General features: G+C 34.5%; 1 protein-coding gene across 5 annotated transcripts in view; it reads right to left on the bottom strand.

Annotated features, from left to right (window-relative positions):
• Positions 1 to 17653, bottom strand: part of CLASP1 (cytoplasmic linker associated protein 1) — a 379426-nt gene that overhangs the window by 60744 nt on the left and 301029 nt on the right. For all 5 annotated transcript variants that reach the window (XM_074214965.1, XM_074214964.1, XM_074214967.1 and 2 more), the window contains one exon: positions 14938 to 15081. In XM_074214965.1, coding sequence (XP_074071066.1) covers positions 14938 to 15081 — 144 coding nt within the window. The remainder of the gene's footprint in view (positions 1 to 14937; positions 15082 to 17653) is intronic.

The following is a 17653-nucleotide window of genomic DNA, read 5'->3' as shown; positions in this document are numbered from 1 at the left end:
GTGAGGTGTTAGACAAAACAGCTTTGAATATTCCCTCTTAAATCTCTAAATCTATGATTTTATAATCCTTCAGAGGAGACATCACCTCATTAAGATGGGAAAACTAGATGCAAAACCAACTAATTACGCTATCATTTTATCACTTATCTATCTCCATCTTCAAATCAAATCATTAATTAAGTACTGTCAAGCATTGGGAGATACAAAGACAGTAAAAAGTTCCTACTCTGAAGGGGGCTTACTTTTACTGAGGAGGAACAATATAAACAAAGATGAATACAAATCAAATACAAAATAAACAAAAATCAAAGGGGGACAGGAGACAACACTAAATCCAAAAGGAGAGCCTAAAGAAGTCTGTCAAATTTACTGAAAAAATCTTTGACATTTCCCAGATCTATCATAGCCTAGATTGCTATCAGAAAAGGAAATGAGGTTAGTCTGGCATGATTTCTTTTAGATTTTTATTTTAGATTTTGTGTGGCAATGGGATTAAGTGACTTGTTCAAGGTCACAGCTAGCAAATATCAAGGGTCAGAGGTTAAATTTGAACTTAGGTCCTCCTCACTCCAGGGCTGATGCTCTATCCACTCTGCTACCTAGTTACCCTAGGCATGATTTATTCTTTTTTTTTTTAAATTTCTTTAAGACAATGGGGTTAATAGTGACTTGCCCAAGATTATACAACTAGGTAATTATTAAATGTCTGAGGCCGGATTTGAACTCAGGTCTTCCTGACCCCAGGGCCAGTGCTCTATCCACTGCACCACCTAGCTGTTCCCTCATTTGATTCTTATTAAGACTGGGAGATAGGTGATATTATTATCCTCATTTACAAATGAGGAAACAAAGACAAACAGAGGCGATTTGCCAAAGGTCACATAGCTAGTAAAATGTCTGAGGCTAGAATTGAACTTAGGCCTTCCTGATGCCAATCCTAGCACTCTATTCACTGCAATGCTAGCTGCCCTGGTTTGTACATTTTAAAATGTTATTAGTATAACGTTTATTATTCCTGCTATTAATATTATGGGCAGTTAAGTGGCGCAGTGGATAGAGCACTCACTGGCCTCTCAGTTAGGAGAACTGGAGTTCAAATCTGACCTTAGACACTTATTCTGATCTTAGACACTATTACCTAGTTGTGTGACCTTGGGCAAGTCACAATCCTGGTTGCCTCATATCCAGAGCTATCTCTAGTCATCCTGATTCATATCTGGCTACTGCACCCAGAAGGTTCTGGAGGAGAAAATGAGGCTGGTGTCTTGTCATAGTACTCCATCACTAAAATTCAATTCATGTGCTTGTCGTGACATCACCTCCCTTGATGTCATGGTCTTTTTCGAGAATGAAGGACAAACATCATCATAACCATCATATAAATATAGGACTATGCTATTCTTGAATTCTGTTTTCTCAGCTTTTCTCCACACATGCACACACACACAAGCTTTTAACAAAAAAAACAAATCTAAACTGGGAGTTTGCATTTTCAGAACCTAATTTTGACAATTTTCAATCCCTCATGGCTTGATTTCTAATAAAATTTTACACGATGGACTTATCTTCTAAATTTGCTCTCCTAAAATCTTGGAGAATATGTCAGACTAGGCTTAGCTTTTCCTTTTATAAGTTCAAAAATCAGTAGTAACTTTCCTTCAAGGTTCCAATCATTTCTACACTAAGAACCACTTGATATTTGAGGGTTACAATGGTATCGAATGATAGGGTGAAATAACTTTCCAGCTCAAGACAACTTTGAAAGTTGGCAGGAAAAAGTCTGTTTCATTGGGATAAAAGACAGTAGTAAGCAAGTGGTGGGGGAGTGACTGAATCAGCATTCTCAGGGTGAGAAGAAAAATTTAGCAGAAGCTAGACCCTAGTAACAGATTAAGGGCTGAAGAAAATACTTGTGGAAACTCACAGACCAGAGCACAGATCAGAACAGTGACCATACCTCTCCTTAAATCATACCACATTGGAAGGACTGAAAACTTTACAGATCACCAGATCTGGCCCTAAAAACAGGGGCATTAAAATTCCTGCAGTTTGAAACAGTGACCTCTTCCAGACTGGGAACAGAGCTCATTTCAAAAAATATTTATTTATTCATTTTTTTAATTTTACAATTTTCCCCCTAATCTTGCTGAAGGCATCTGTTAGTCTTTACATTGTTTCCATGTTATACACTGATCTAAGTAGAATGTGTTGAGTGATGATTTGATCTCCTTTTCATGATCTCTTTAGGGCACAGACCCAGGAGTGGTATTGCTGGATCAAAGGTATGCACATTTTTTATTGCCCTTTGGGTATAATTCCAAATTGCTCTCCAGAAAGGTTGGATGAGTTCACAGATCCACCAACAATGCATTAGTGTCCCAGATTTCCCCATCCCTTCCAACATTGATCATTGTCCTTTCTGGTCATATTAGCCAGTCTGAGAGGGGTGAGGTAGTACTAATGTTTCAGAGCAATGCTTCATATGACTATGGATAGCTTTGATTTCCTCATCTGTAAACTGCCTCCACATATCCTTTGACCATTTGTCAATTGGGGAATGGCTTTTTTTTTTTTGGAAATTTGACTCAGTTCTCTCTGTATATTAGAAATGAGCCCTTTGTCAGAAATACTAGATGTAAAAATTGTTTCCAAATGTACTACATTTCTTTTGATCTTGGTTACAGTGGTTTTGTCTGTGCAAAAGCTTTTTAATTTGATGTAATCAAAATTGTTCAGTTTGTTTTTAATGATGTTCTCCATCTCTTCTTTGGTCATAAACTGCTTCCCTTTTCCATAGATCTGACAGGTAAACTATTCCTTGATCTCCTAGTTTACTTATTGTCTTTTATGTCTAAACCCTGTATCCATTTTGATCTTATCTTGGTATAGGGTGTGAGGTGTTGGTCTAATCCAAGTTTCTGTCATACTAACTTCCAATATTCCCAACAGTTTTTAATCGAAGAGAGAATTTTTATCCCAATAGCTGGTCTCTTTGGGTTTATCAAACAGCAAGTTACTATAGTAATTTCCTGCCACTACACCTAGTCTATTCCACTGATCCACCACTCTATTTCGTAGCAAATACCAGACAGTACAAAGTCCAATTTTAACATAAAATCAGAAGTGAAGAAACAAGCTGGAAAATGAAAACACAACAAAAAAGGAACCTCACCCACCCTAGAAAGTAATTATGGTGAGAGGGAAGCTCAAAACACAAAGAGCTACCTGCAAAGCCACAAAGAAAATGTGCATTGATTTCATGCTCCAAAAGAACTTCTGAAGAGTACAAAAAGGATTTTGAAAATCAAAGAGAATCAACTACCTAGCAAAAATGAACATCTTTCAGGGGAAAAGATAGATTTTCACTGAAATGGGGGACTTTGAAACTTTCCTATTGAAACAACCAGAGCTTAACAGAAAGTCTGATCTTCAAGTATAGGACTCAGGTGAATCACAGAGTGGGTGGATGAGGACTAATTATGAAGAACTTAGTGATGTTGAACTGTTTGTATCCCTGCATAGGAAGAAGACACTGATAACTCATGTGAACTTTCTCATTTATAAGAGCAGTTATAAGGAGCACAGGAAGGAGCTGAATATGATGGTATAATATAGTAAAAAGATGGAGTCAATGGATGATAAAAGAAAGTACTGGGAGGAAGAGAAAGGAGAGGAAGAAGGGGCTAAAATATTTCACTTAAGAGTCAAGAAAAAGTTTTTACAATGCAGTGGAATGGGGGAAGGCAAGGGGGAATGAGTGAGCCTTCATTCTCAACAGAAATGGCTCAAAGAGGAAATAACATACACACTTAATAGGGTATAGAAATCTATCTTACCCTAGAGAAAAATAAGAAAGGATGGGATAAGGGTGAATGGGGGGAGGCTAGTGGGGAGTAGGTGATAGAAGAGAGGGAAGATCCTGGGAGAAGTTCAGACTTCTGAACAGGGACAAGGTGAAAGGAGAGAATGGAATAGATGAGAGTGGGAAGGAAATAAATGGAAGGAAATATAGCTAGTGATAGCAACTGTGGGAAAAATATTGAAGCAACTTCTCCGATGGATTTATGATAAAGAAGGCTACTCATTACAGAGACAGAGCCATTGGAATCTGAACATAGACTGAAGTACACTTTTTTTCTGTCACTATTCTTGAGGTTTCTCATCTTTCTGGAGGGGAGGGGTTATGTTTACTCTCACAAGATTATTGTAATAACATAAAAGAAAAAAGAAATAAAAGAAAAAAAGAAAAAAATTAGAATTGGGTAAGTGCAAGATGATGACTCCATAAGATAAAAAGAAACAATGTAACTAAATCAAAAGAATGAAAACATGGAAGAAAATTTGGTGAATCTCATTGCAAAATAACTATCCTAGGAAATAGATTGAAAAGAGATAATTTTAAAAGCATACTATCTTTACTCTTTGTAAATGTTTTTTTTTATTTCTCATGGCTTTATTCCCTCTTGTTTTGATTCTTCTTTTACTATTTGACCAATATAGAAATGATGAAGATGATGATGATGACGATGATGATGACATCTGTCCTTCATTCTTGAAGATCATGCCATCAGGGAGGTGATGTCATGGCAAGCACAAGAACTGGATTTGAGTGAGGGGATGCTATGCTAAGTTACCAGACTCACTTTTTCCTCCAAAGCAATTTGGATCTAGTGGTCAAATATATATCAGGATGCCTGGAGATGGACCTGGATGCAAGGTAATTAGGATTAAATGACTCCCCCAAGGTCATACAGTTACTTAGTGTAAAGTGTCTGAGGCTGGATCTGAACTTCCATCCTCCTCTAGTGTTCTATTTAATGTCCCACCCAGCTGCCCTTTAATAAGGAAATATGTTTAACGTGAATGTACACGTATAACCTAGATCAGATTACTTGCTGTTTTAGAGAGGGAGAAGGGAAAGGAGAAAAAAATGGAACTCAAAATCTTAAAAAATAATGTTGAAATTTACCTTTACATGTAAATGGAAAAAAATAAAGGAAAAAAAGGATGTATTACATGCAATGGAGCTAAGAAATAAAGTTTCTGATTCAGGCAATAATATTACTCAAAAAAAAAAGAAAAATAATGAACAGAATGCTTTCAGAAAAATCTGACTTACATGAACTTCTACTAAGTGAAGTGAGTAAAGAACACTATAGAAGGTAAAAATAATATTGAACAATTCTCAATTGTGAATAACTTAAGCTAATCTCAGCAAGACTAGGATGCAAGTTCCAAAATGATGGAAAATGCTATCCACTTTCAGAGAAAAAAAACTGATGGAGTCTGAATGCAGATCAAAGTATACTTAATTTTGGTGTATGTCTGTCTTTACAAAATGACTAATATGAAAAATGTACTGTGACTGCACATGCATAACCTATATATTGTTTGTCTCCTCAATGAGAGGGGGAGGGGGTTGGGAGAGAATTGAGAACTCAAAATTTTAAAAAAGAATACTAAAAATGTATTTTTTAATTTATTTGGAAAAAATATTTTAAAAGCAAAAATTGTCCTTCAGGACAGTTCTGCAAAGTACTTCTTTTTTTTTAGTAGCAGAAAGCATGCTTTAATGATTTTTGTTTTTGTGGTTTTCAAATTTATTTATTTTTGAATTTTACACTTTTTCCCCAAATCTCACTCCCCACCCCCCTACCCCACCACAGAAGGCAGTGTTAAGTCTTTACATTGTTTCCATGCTATGCATTGATCTAAACTGAATGTGTTGAGAGAGAGATCATATCCTTAAAAAAAAAATATAAGAGATAGCAAGGTTACATAATAAGGTAACGATTTTTTTTAATTGAAGGTAATATAGTCTTTGTTCAAACTCCACAATTCTTTCTCTGGATACAGATGGTATTCTCCATATCACATGAAATCTCTGATTGTTGCACTTATGAAATGAGCAAGTCCATTAAATTTAATCATCAACCCCATGCTGCTTTTATGGTGTGTAATATTCTTCTGGTTCTGCTCATCTTGATCAGCATCAGTTCATGTACCTCCTGGTATCTAATAGAACAATAGTGTTCCATAATGTACATTTACCACAATTTGTTCATCCATTCCCCAACTGACAGATATTCACTCAATTTCCAATTCTTTGCTACCACAAATAGAGCTGCTATGAATATTTTTGTACAAATGATGTTTCCCAATGTACTATATTTATTTTGGTCTTGGTTACAGTGGTTTTGTCTGTGCAAAACCTTTTTAATTCAATGTAATAAAAATTAGTTTGTTTTTAATGATGTTCTCCATGTCCTCCTTGGTCATAAACTCTTCCCTTTCCATAGATCTGACAGGTAAACTATTACTTGATCTTCTAGGTTACTTATAATATTGTCTTTTATGTCTAAATCCTGTATCCATTTTGATCTTATCTTAGTATAAGGTGTGAGGTGTTCGTCTGATCCGAGTTTCTGCCTTCCTAACTTCCAATTTTCCCAACAGTTTTGATCTCCAAAGCAGGACTCTTTGAGCTTATCAAACAGCAGATTGAAAAGTGCCTCATTAAAAAAAAAAAGTTTATCATTTTATTATTTTAATTATCAATTATTGACTTTTTTCTTCATATTTCCCATGGCACTGACAGAAAAATAGTTAACATATAAATCTTTTATCATATAAATACAATTAAATGGTCACATCCCAAACTACATTTCTTATTCTACTTATTGGTTCATTATCTTTATGATGAGGTAGGCAGTGCTTTGGGTTTTTTTTTTAAATCATTACACTAGAATCATGATTGATCACTTAGTTTAACAGAATTCATTTCTTTCAAAACTGTTAACTTTATAATGTTGATATTGCTCAGTGCTTATAGCATTCTATTAATGTCACAATTTCATTCAGCCCTTAAATAGCTGATGAGCATTACCTAAATTTCTATTTTTTTTTTAATCGCCAAAAAGAGTTACTAAAAATATATTTCTAAGTTTAGGACCTTTTCTTTCTTTGATCTCTTTGGGGGTTAGGTTGAGCAGAGTCAAAGAATGCGAATGCTATTTAATAACTTTTTTCTTTTCTTTTTTTTTAATTTTTGCAAGGCAGTGGGGGTTAAGGAACTTGTCCAAGGTCATAGAGCTAAGTATTAAATGTCCGAGGCTGAATTTGAATGCCGGTCCCCCTGACTCCAGGGCTGGTGCTCTATCTACTGCATTACCTAGCTGTTCCTGTTCAGTAATTTTCTATGCATAATACCAAATTGCTTTAAAGAATGGCTTGGATCCATTTAAAGTGTACCCACAGTGCATCAATGTGCCTGTTTTCCCACATTTCTGTCAACATTTGTCGTTCTATTTTTGTCATTATTGCCAATCTGATGTGAGGTACAACTTGAAAATTACTTTAATTCTGCATTTCCCTATAGTGATATTTGTTTCATATGACTAAAGAGAGATTTGTTGGGTTTCCTCATTTGAGAATTTTCCCAATTATCAAGGGAAAGTAAGATTCTTCTAAATTTAATATCAATTCCACACATCACTTGGAAATCATACCTTTATCATAGAGAAGTATTTCCCCCAGTTAATTGTTTCCTCTTCTAATATTAGTTATATTGGGTATACTTGTGCAAAAAATTTAATTAAATATAATCACCCTTTGTGATTCTTTCTTTCCTTTGTATTATCTTGAACGTTTCCCCTGTTCAAAGATCTGCTAAGTTATTTCTTCTTTATTTCTCTTAACTTGACAGTACTGTCCCAAGGTGTACTTCTCTCCATTTCTTCAAGCAGTAGAGAGTTTATTTTAAGGTTTTCTTCCTTCCCCATTAAGGAAACTTCTTAGACTTTCAGGGCACAGATATTTCCCTAGCAGCTTCATGCCTAGCCTTTACCATGTTACCAGAGCAACACTGTTTATTTGCACCCTTCTAAGAGAAGCCAGTCCTTAATTCTGGTGTCAACAGTATAGGCTTCTTTCCCCAACTCCTAGCTTGAACTCCAAGAAAGCCTTCCTATCTTCTTACCCAAGGTACAAAAATTGCTAGTTAGAATTCTGCTTTTCCCCTTCTTTCTCCATTCTCAGAGTTGAGAAGAATCTAGTGAAAGGGTTTGAAAATAAACAGGATCTCTCCCTCCCTCCCTCCCTCTCCTGCCTAACAAACTGGCACCTTATCTAGTCAGATATCTCTCAAAATTGAGTCATTCATTATCACCATCATGACTATCTTTTTTTTTTTGCAAGCCAATGGGTTAAGTGATGTGCCTAAGGCCACACAGCTATATCATAACTATCTTATGTTGGCATTGAGTATTCTACTTTTCTAAACATTATTATGGTCTTAGTCTTCTACAACTTTGTTGGGCAGAAATTATCCTACTCACTGAAAAGATGCCCTGAGTCACATATTAGTAACAGAAGACAGGATGACAACCCAAGTCTCCAATTATGAGAGTGTGGATGACTTGGGACAAACCTGCCTCCATGTTTAGAATCTACTGATGGTGGATCACTGTCATAACTGACTATGGAGAACGGAACATCCAATTACTACTTAAATAGAAGAGACTTGTCTCGTTTCACTATGTGGATAAGATTGGCTTCCATCTTCAGCTTCAGTAACAATATCAAAAACAGAGATAACCTGGGAATGAGAAAGGTGTGGGGCTTCAGGAAATTAAATTCCTAAGGTTTCCTGTAGCTATGAAGGGATGCCCTCAGGCTTCTTGGCTTCAGAAGCAAATTAGTTTTAAGTATAGAAATGATCACTGTCACACTGATGTTAAGTCTAGAAGAAAGAGACACATCCCAAGATAAGGAACTAGGAGTGTGAGGTTAGGTGGAGGGAAGTCTCTGCCAGAAAGTTGAGGCTCTGGGGCATCTAGAAAAGTCAAAAAGAATTTTAGAAAAAGACAATGTAGAAAAAAGAATCCTAGATGAGACAATAGTAAAGGAACTAGGACTGTAGACCATAATGAAAGCACTAAAAGAATCAACAGGAGAAAGGAAAAGAGAAATCTTGGAGCAGATGAGCTTAAGATGTGTTGATCAAGAAGGAAAGCATAGCCTGAGGAAATTGAGAAAAGAATATTCTAAGAGTGTGAGTTTCTAATTCACTAAAGTTGTATATTTAATTTGTTCCTTCAGATTCTTTCACTGTAATAGATTTGCACATTAAAAAAAATCCCTCCTCAGATAATTTTGAAGTTGTGTATCTATTTGGAATGTATTGTAATAATTGGTTTAAGAAGTTGGTATGAACCTAATTGTTTTGGTGAAATTTCTTTGTAGTTTTTAAAAAATAAATTTTATTGACATCTTTTGCTTTTATAAACTTTTCCCCATAGTTTTCCTTTATAACATCAAATTTTCTTTTAAAAGAGGAAGAGAAAAAATATTAATAAAATTAACTGATATATCTTAAAAAATATCTGATGTCATATGCATTGTTCCATACCTGTGGGACTCCTTTCTTTTCTCCCCGAAGAGGAGCAAAAATAAGTATCTTTCCATGTATCTTCATTGGAACCAAATATGTTCTTTATAATTTTACATCATACGGTTTTGATTGTTTCCTAGTGGCAATACTTTCTATTTAAACTGCTTGCATAGTATCTGGCACATCATTAAGGCTTACTCTAAATGCAAATTGGGGCAGTTAGGTACCATAGTGGATACAGAATGTGATTTGGAATCAAGACAATACATAGTTCCAAGTTCAGATCTGGCCTTAGACACTTAGTAGCTGTCCAAGAAAGTCATTTAACCCTATTTGCCTCAGTTTCCTCATCTGTAAAATGAGAGAATGGAAATGGAGAAGGAAATGGCAAACTGCTCCAGTATCGGTCAAGAAAACCCCAAAAAGGGGTCATGAAGAAGAGAGAAATTAAACAAAAAACGTTAGTTGACTTCTTGACAATGTTGTTTTTGTATATTGTTTTTATAGCTCTTCTTTACCCTCATTTTGCATTAGTTCACATACTTTTTTCCATTTTTTTCTGTCTTCACCAAGATAGTTGTTTCTTAAGTCATAACATTAATATTATATATATTTTTTAGGTTTATTGCAAGGCAATAGGGTTAAGTGGCTTGCCCAAGGCCACACAACTAGGTAATTATTAAGTGTCCAAAGCCAGATTTGAACTCAGGCCCTCCTGACTCCAGGGCCAGTGCTTTATCCACTGCACTACCTAGCCGCCCCCCATTAATATTACATTATAATCGCATACCTCAATCTGTTTAACCATTACCCAATCAAGGAGCACCTAGAACTTTGTTTCCTACAACAAAGAGTACTGCATGAAATATTTTGGCATGCATGGAGTCTTCTCATCATTTTTTGTTCAACAGGGAGTATTTTCCTAAATAGCTGATGATGATGATGATATTGTTTGTCCTTCATTCTTGAAGAAGATTATGACACCAGGGAGGTGATGTCATGGATTGGATTTAAGTGAGGGGGTGGTTGTGCTGAATCACCAGACTCACTTTCTCCTCCAGAGTCATCTGGGTTCAGTAGCCAGATATGAATCAGGATACCTAGAGATGGTCCTGGATGTGAGGCAATCAGGATTAAGTGACTTACCCAAGGTCACTGCCTCATATAGTTTTACTTGGGGGTTTATCATACGTTGGACTATATATAAGTCCACTTGTTTCTGATTTCTTTTTTATTGAGTTTCATTTGATGTATTTACCTTTTTTTTAAAACCACTTTCAAATTGTTTAAAAAATAAGTGACAACAAAGTCATATAATTTGATGTAGAGAAATACTATTAACTTTTTTTAGGTGTTTTTTTTTTTTGCAAAGCAATGGGGTTAAATGGCTTGCCCAAGGCCACACAGCTAGGTAATTATTAAGTGTCTGAGGCCGGATTTGAACTCAGGTCCTCCTGACTCCAGGGCCAGTGCTCTATCCACTGCATCGCCTAGCCGCCCCCATGCTATTAAATTTTAATTCCTACTTTTCTCCTTTAATTTCTTTGAGATTCAAGATCTTATGTTCCTTCAAAAGAATTTTATAATTAATTTGTCTAGCTCTATAAATCTAGCTAAAGAAGCATAGCACTAAATCTATAGGTAGTATTATAATTTTCATAATACTGATAACCATAAGCAATGAATATCCTTCCAACAACATCTTGGATTTCCTTTATTGCTATAGTGCTTTGAAACTGCATTTATACAAATTACAGTAGATGAACTTTAGGATATTTTATGCTTTGTACATACAGTTTTCCTGATCTTTTATTTTTTCAATTAATAATGTTTATTTTTTTTCCTCTTTCCCAACCCCACCAATTTGATAGAAAAATGCAACTTTTATAATGCACAATTAAGCAAAATAAGTTCTCATATGATCCATTTCTGAAAATATATATATCTCATTCTTCAACTTGAATCCATTCTCTTTTTAAAAAATTTTATTTATTTAAGGCAATGAGGTTAAGAGTAACTTGCCCAAGGGCACAGAGCTAGGTAATTATTAAGTGTCTGAGGCCAGATTTGAACTCAGGTCCTCCTGACACCAGGGCTGGTGCTCAATCCACTGTGCTACCTACTTGCCCTCCATTCTCTTTCTGTGAAGAAGTGAGTAATAGAAATCATCATTGGACACCTTTACAAACTGCATGGCTTTAAAACATTGTTCTTATTGAAGGTATTAGAACAGGTAATGAAGAAACAAAACTGACTCTGGGAGGATGGTATACTTACAGAACTCTAGAATATAAAATCTAAAAAAACTACTTGAAGCAATAAGCAACTTTAGCAAAGTGGCAAGATATATAAAATAAATCCACATAAATCATCAGCATTTCTAACATTATTAACAAGATACAACAGGAAGAGATAGAGAAATTCTATTTAAAGTAACTTATTGGGGCAGCTAGGCAGTGCAGTGAATAGAGCACCGGCCTTGGGAGTCAGGAGTACCTAGGTTCAAATCCGACCTCAGACACTTGATAATTACCTAGCTGTGTGGCCTTGGGCAAGCCATTTAACCCCATTGCCTTGAAAAATCTAAAAAAAAAAATAATTAAGTAACTTATTTTGTTTTTTTATTTTGTTTTGTTTTAGGTTTGTTGTTGTTTTTGTTTTTGTTTTTGCAAGGCAATGGGGTTAAATGGCTTGCCCAATGCCACACAGCTAGGTAATTAAGTGTCTGAGGCTGGATTTGAACTCAGGTCCTCCTGACTCCAGGGCCAGTGCTCTATCCACCCCTTAAAGTAACTTGTAGACAATATAGTCTACCTGCCAAGGCAGACTCAGAAATAATTTGAAAACAATTATAAAACACAAATAAAATCAAATGTAAATAACTGGGCAAATGTCAATTGCTTATGGGTAGGTCAAGCTAATATAATAAAGTTTACAATTCTATTTATATTTAATTACTTATTCAATGCCATACCAATCAAACTACTGTTCTAAAAGAAATCATGAGGGAACTGAACTTCAGAAAAGCATGGAAGGACTTACATGAACTGATGCTGAGTGAAATGAGCAGAATCAGAACATTTAGAATGAGAATTCTCTCATTATTAATTTCTTCTGGTTTTTGTTATGTAGAACTGCAGCTCTTTGGCCTTATTTTATATCCTGCCAATACATTCTTAAATGATTTATGCCAATAACCTTACTGATTCTCTGTTGTTTTTGAGTCATGTCTGCAAAACAGACAATTCTGTCATCTCTTTGTTGATATTTATACTTTTGATTCTCTCTCTTCTCATCACTAGCAATTCTAAAATTATACAAGTAATAGTGGATAGTGGGGAGAGGTTGATTGTATCTTTACTTCTGTATTTATCAAGAAAATCCAAATTTCTCTGCTGTTTTTGTTTTAATCATACTTTGTGCATCTGAGACCAGACACTTTATAGTTTCTCATGCTACCTAGGTTCAAAGAAGTTCACATTACTAAAAAAAAAAAAAAAAAAAAAAAATTTAGAGCAATTCTTTATCAAACAAGGGACAAATAAAGGAGAAAAAATAAACTAGACAATTTAAAGTCCATGAAATTTAAGAGCTTTTAAATAAATAATGTTTTAGATTTTTCTTGAAAGCTCTGTGGATAGATTTCAGGGATCTGTGAATTGATTTTAACATAATTTGTTCTTGTAATCTTACAAAATTCATTTTGGTCATTTAAAAACATTTTTAAAATAAGAGGTTCCTAGGTCTCCCCAAGACTGCCAAAGAGGTCCACAACACACAAAAAGATTTATAGCCCTTGCATCCTTCAATTGGGGAATGGCTTAGCAAATTGTGGTATATGTATGTCATGGAACACTATCGTTCTATTAGAAACCAGGAGGGACGGGATTTCAGGGAAGCCTGGAGGGATTTGCATGAACTGATGCTGAGTGAGATGAGCAGAACCAGAAAAACACTGTATACGCTAACAACAACATGGGAGTGATGATCAACCTTGAAGGACTCACTCATTCCACCAGTGCAACAATCGGGACTGTCTGCAAAGGAGAATACCATCTGTATCCAGATAAGGAGCTGTGGAGTTTGAACAAAGTTCAAGGACTATTACCTTTAATTTAGAAAAAAAAGATATCTATATCTTTAATAAAAATTAATTAAAAAAAGATTTATAGCCCTTGCTCTAGGGGTAGTTTTCTCACTTCTTATCGCCCTTTTCAGTTTAAAACCTAACTACTGCTTAATACAGCTTTCCCAACCTTCATTATGAAGTTTATTATTCTTTTATTTTAAACTATGACCCAGAAATTCTAATCCTTTCTTTTTTAACCAGATATCTACTTCCCAAACCAGCCTCTCTTCTGAAATATTTACCATTTAATATAGCTAGTAGTAAATACCACTTAAATACTGCTTCAAACAGGTCTGTAGGAATGATAAAAACCATTACCAGCACTCCTAGATCCTCACTTACCTATCCAGGAGTTTATATTTCCTACCATTGTGTTCTAGTGTCTCACTGGAAGTAATATGCTCCTATATGAAATTATACTAAGTAGACAGTAATTAACAAATTAAAAAGTTTTGGGAGACATTATGCCATTTCAGAAATATGCTTCAGGAAGGCAGAAGATCTATTTGTATTAGACTGACAAATAACTGTCTTGGTATTTCTCAACAGACTCATTAACACTCCTACATGTCTGATCTTCCTCTCATTCACACTGGAAGGATTTCTCATCTGATGCCATATGTGAATCTAAATCAACATATCTAACAGGAAAGAAAACTATGTCTCTACATGAAAGGGACTAGTTTCCATCATGAAGAGTCTCATAACCATTACTTAATTCCAAATAATCAGAAGTCTTTCTTTCTCTCCTCTACCTACACCAGTTCTTGTTTGGCCCTGACTTTTATCTCTGAGTTATTCACAAATAGAGCTTTTACTCTAACCCAAGTAGGTGGAAGCTGAGACAGGAGACTACAAACTGGGAATCACATTCACTCACCATTTTCTATGATATACAATCAAGATATCAACAAACAATAACTCATATTTATATAATTCTTTAAAACTTGAAAACTCTTTTTCTCTAAGAGTTCTGAGGTAGAAAATATATTATTATTATTTCATAAATAAGGAAATTGAAGTTCTGAAAAGTTGCCTTAACCCATTAAGTATATAAATTTAAAATCAGATCTCTCACCCCAAGTCTAACATTATTTCCATTATGCCATACCAATTCTCAATATTATAAAAGATAATTCATTCATGAGTATGCATCTTCCATGGATTCATCCATTCTTGAACTTAAGTCATGGATTATCTTCATGAATTACTGAAAAAATTCAGGACCCAGTAATCAACTTTCCTCAGATGAGTGTCTGTACTTAAGTTGTTCTCTCATTGGTGCTAGTGTGTCATTGGCCCAAAAGGGATTTATTCTATTGCTCTAGGAGATGTACTTCTCTATCTTTTTGTGCCCCACATTACATACTTATGAAAGCTGGGTGAAATCACAATTGTACAAATACAAGAAACTCACCACACTTGTGTTACTGGAATTCTTCAGGTGGTTGTGTAAGAGTTTGGTGGCACCATCCTGGAATGTTTTTGGCAAGGCACCAAGTAACATGGTAAACTCTGGAGTGTTCAGTTCAAATAGAGAAATCAACACAATTTGCGCTGCCTAGAAAAAGAAAATTTGACTAATTATTAATTGGATTATAGTGGACATTCATTCATTCATTCACTTATCTATCTATCTATCTATCTATCTATCTATTTATTTATTTTTAGGTTTTTGCAAGGCAAATGGGGTTAAGTGGCTTGCCCAAGGCCACACAGCTAGGTAATTATTAAGTGTCTGAGGTCACATTTGAACCCAGGTACTCCTGACTCCAAGGCCAGTGCTCTATCCACTGTGTCACCTAGCCGCCCCTGACATTTATTTTTAACAAACAATCTGACCAAGTCTTTAAAAAAGAAAAAAACATTTCTTATCAGTTAAGATACAATTACCAAAAAGAGAAATTGTTGATTTAAAAGAGGGAAAACAACCAAACAAAAAAAAAAAGCCTTTAAAAATAACACCAATCATTTGAGAATCTGCCTTCAGTCTAGACCATGTAAGATATTACGATAATTTTAGCATCCACATTTTCTTCTCTTTTTAAGCTCCAAGAAAGAGATCTGGTAAAAAACAAACAAACAAAAAAAACCCCCAAGAAAATAAACCAAACAAACCTCAAGGACCCTTTCTCTTTGAGTCCCATATCAGAATTACAATCTACCTTTCATCAGGAAAGTGTGAAATAGAGACTGGATGTAAGATGGAAAAATTAATTTTTATTAATATGTTTCTGTTTGGCTATGGTAGAGGCACCATCCTTTTAAATTCTCCTCAGGATGCCCCAAGAACAACTCCAAAGAATCATCCTTAAATACTGAGCAATGATGAAGATATAAGAATGTCATCAAAGACATTTGGAAAGTACTGTGTGTGTCTGTGTGTGTGTGTGTGTGTGTGTGTGTGTGTGTGTGTGTGTGTGTGTTTGTGTGTGTGTGTGTAAATATATATAAATCTCTGCTCTTAGAGAAATTGACTGTTTTAAAAATACTCTTTTTCCTCATTAACCTATGTCAAAAAAAAAAATAACTGTGAAGGCCTCCATGAGAAGACAGTAAAGTAGTAGTAGTAAAAATAAGTTGCTAACGTAATGGCAGTAGTGCCAAAATTCAAGCTTCCATTAAATAGCAAAGATTTATTGCAGCAAAACATTGTAATGCAGCTTTACCAATGAGAATTTGGAAATATGCAATTTGGAACAACAAAAACAGTGCATTTTAGAAAACAGCTCTGATTTACAAGAACTTGGAAAATCATATCAAAATAAAATTATTAACAAATACATGGTGATTCTTATAAATTTCTAAAATTTCCCCCAAAATTAAAAAGTTGGGCGGAAAGCCATGACTCAAAACAAAATTATAGCTTCTTAATGTGTAAATTTATTTTTCCACATAGCAAAAAAAAAAAAAAAAAAAAACACATCACAAGAGGAAGTTTCCACAGTGATGAAATCACAGGGTCAGACCAGACAAACACTAATCATTCCAAAAAAGTGTTTTGGAAAACAACTTCATGTATGGTATTAAATTTTTAGAAAAACCACCACTTATGAAGATACTCTATCAAAAATCAAAGGCATAAAGTACTGCAAAGACATTTTAATTCTTAAATTCTAGGTCCAAGATAAAAATATTTATTTTGTTTCAAAGAAGAAGAAACAAAGTCAGTCAGTTCCTCCTATAAATAAAATACACAACAAAGAAAAGCATATGCTTCTTTTCCTGACAGACACTCCAAATATTCTAAAGAAGTAGCTTTCCCAAATTGAAACTGAATAGGGAGGTCTGCTTTTATGACCTAGGAAAAAAGCAATTTTTCTGATTGTAGCAAAATATGAATCTTGACACCACATTAACATATTTTAATTTAGCCATAATTACAAAGGAAAAATTCCTTAACATGCTATTATTAGATATAATTTTAATATGATGCTATATTAGTACAACAACTGATCCAATGAAAACCCATGCAAGCCCCATTTGAGATACTTAGGGCACTTTGTTAGAAAAAAAAATTTCATGCAGAAAAATTGCACACCTCAAGAAGGACAAGCAAAGAAGCATGCTTTAAGCATTAGCATAGAAAAATCAATGTAACTAACTGAATGACAAATTTAAAAACTTAAGTTTACAGTTTTACTTTGATTTAAAATAACATTTAGAAGTATTAAGAAATGTTAGCTTTGAATTCTTTGATGTTACACTTTCAATGGTATGTGCTATAGTAACTTAAAAGACCACAAATTCTTCTTGGGAGAAAATCCAAATGCTATAAAGAGGCTTCAAGTTCTTCAGGTACTAACTTATGAAATTAATGATATTATTCAGAACTGAAGAGCAGCAAGACTAGAACCAAATCTAGAAGCTGATCAGGAAAATATGCTGATGGTGTATACTGTAATTTTTTTAATAATGAGAAAAAAAGAGGAAAATCATATATTTTTAACACATGCTTACAAAGAATTCTTTCTTGATAATGTTAAAATTAAAATTTAATTAAAAAATAAAAAATTGTTAGTGTTAAGAAATTACATTTCAAATATTTATTACTTTTCTCATATGCTTCAAGGAGGCCATTTAGATTCTCTGCAAGGTCTACTGATAGATACTAGAACTGGCACCAAGAAATC

The sequence above is a fragment of the Macrotis lagotis genome, chromosome 1, assembly GCF_037893015.1.
Source record: "Macrotis lagotis isolate mMagLag1 chromosome 1, bilby.v1.9.chrom.fasta, whole genome shotgun sequence".
In the NCBI taxonomy this organism is placed as follows: Eukaryota; Metazoa; Chordata; class Mammalia; order Peramelemorphia; family Peramelidae; genus Macrotis; species Macrotis lagotis.
The sequence above is the reverse complement of the archived record's forward strand: the minus strand, read 5'-3'. Positions and strand labels throughout refer to the sequence as shown.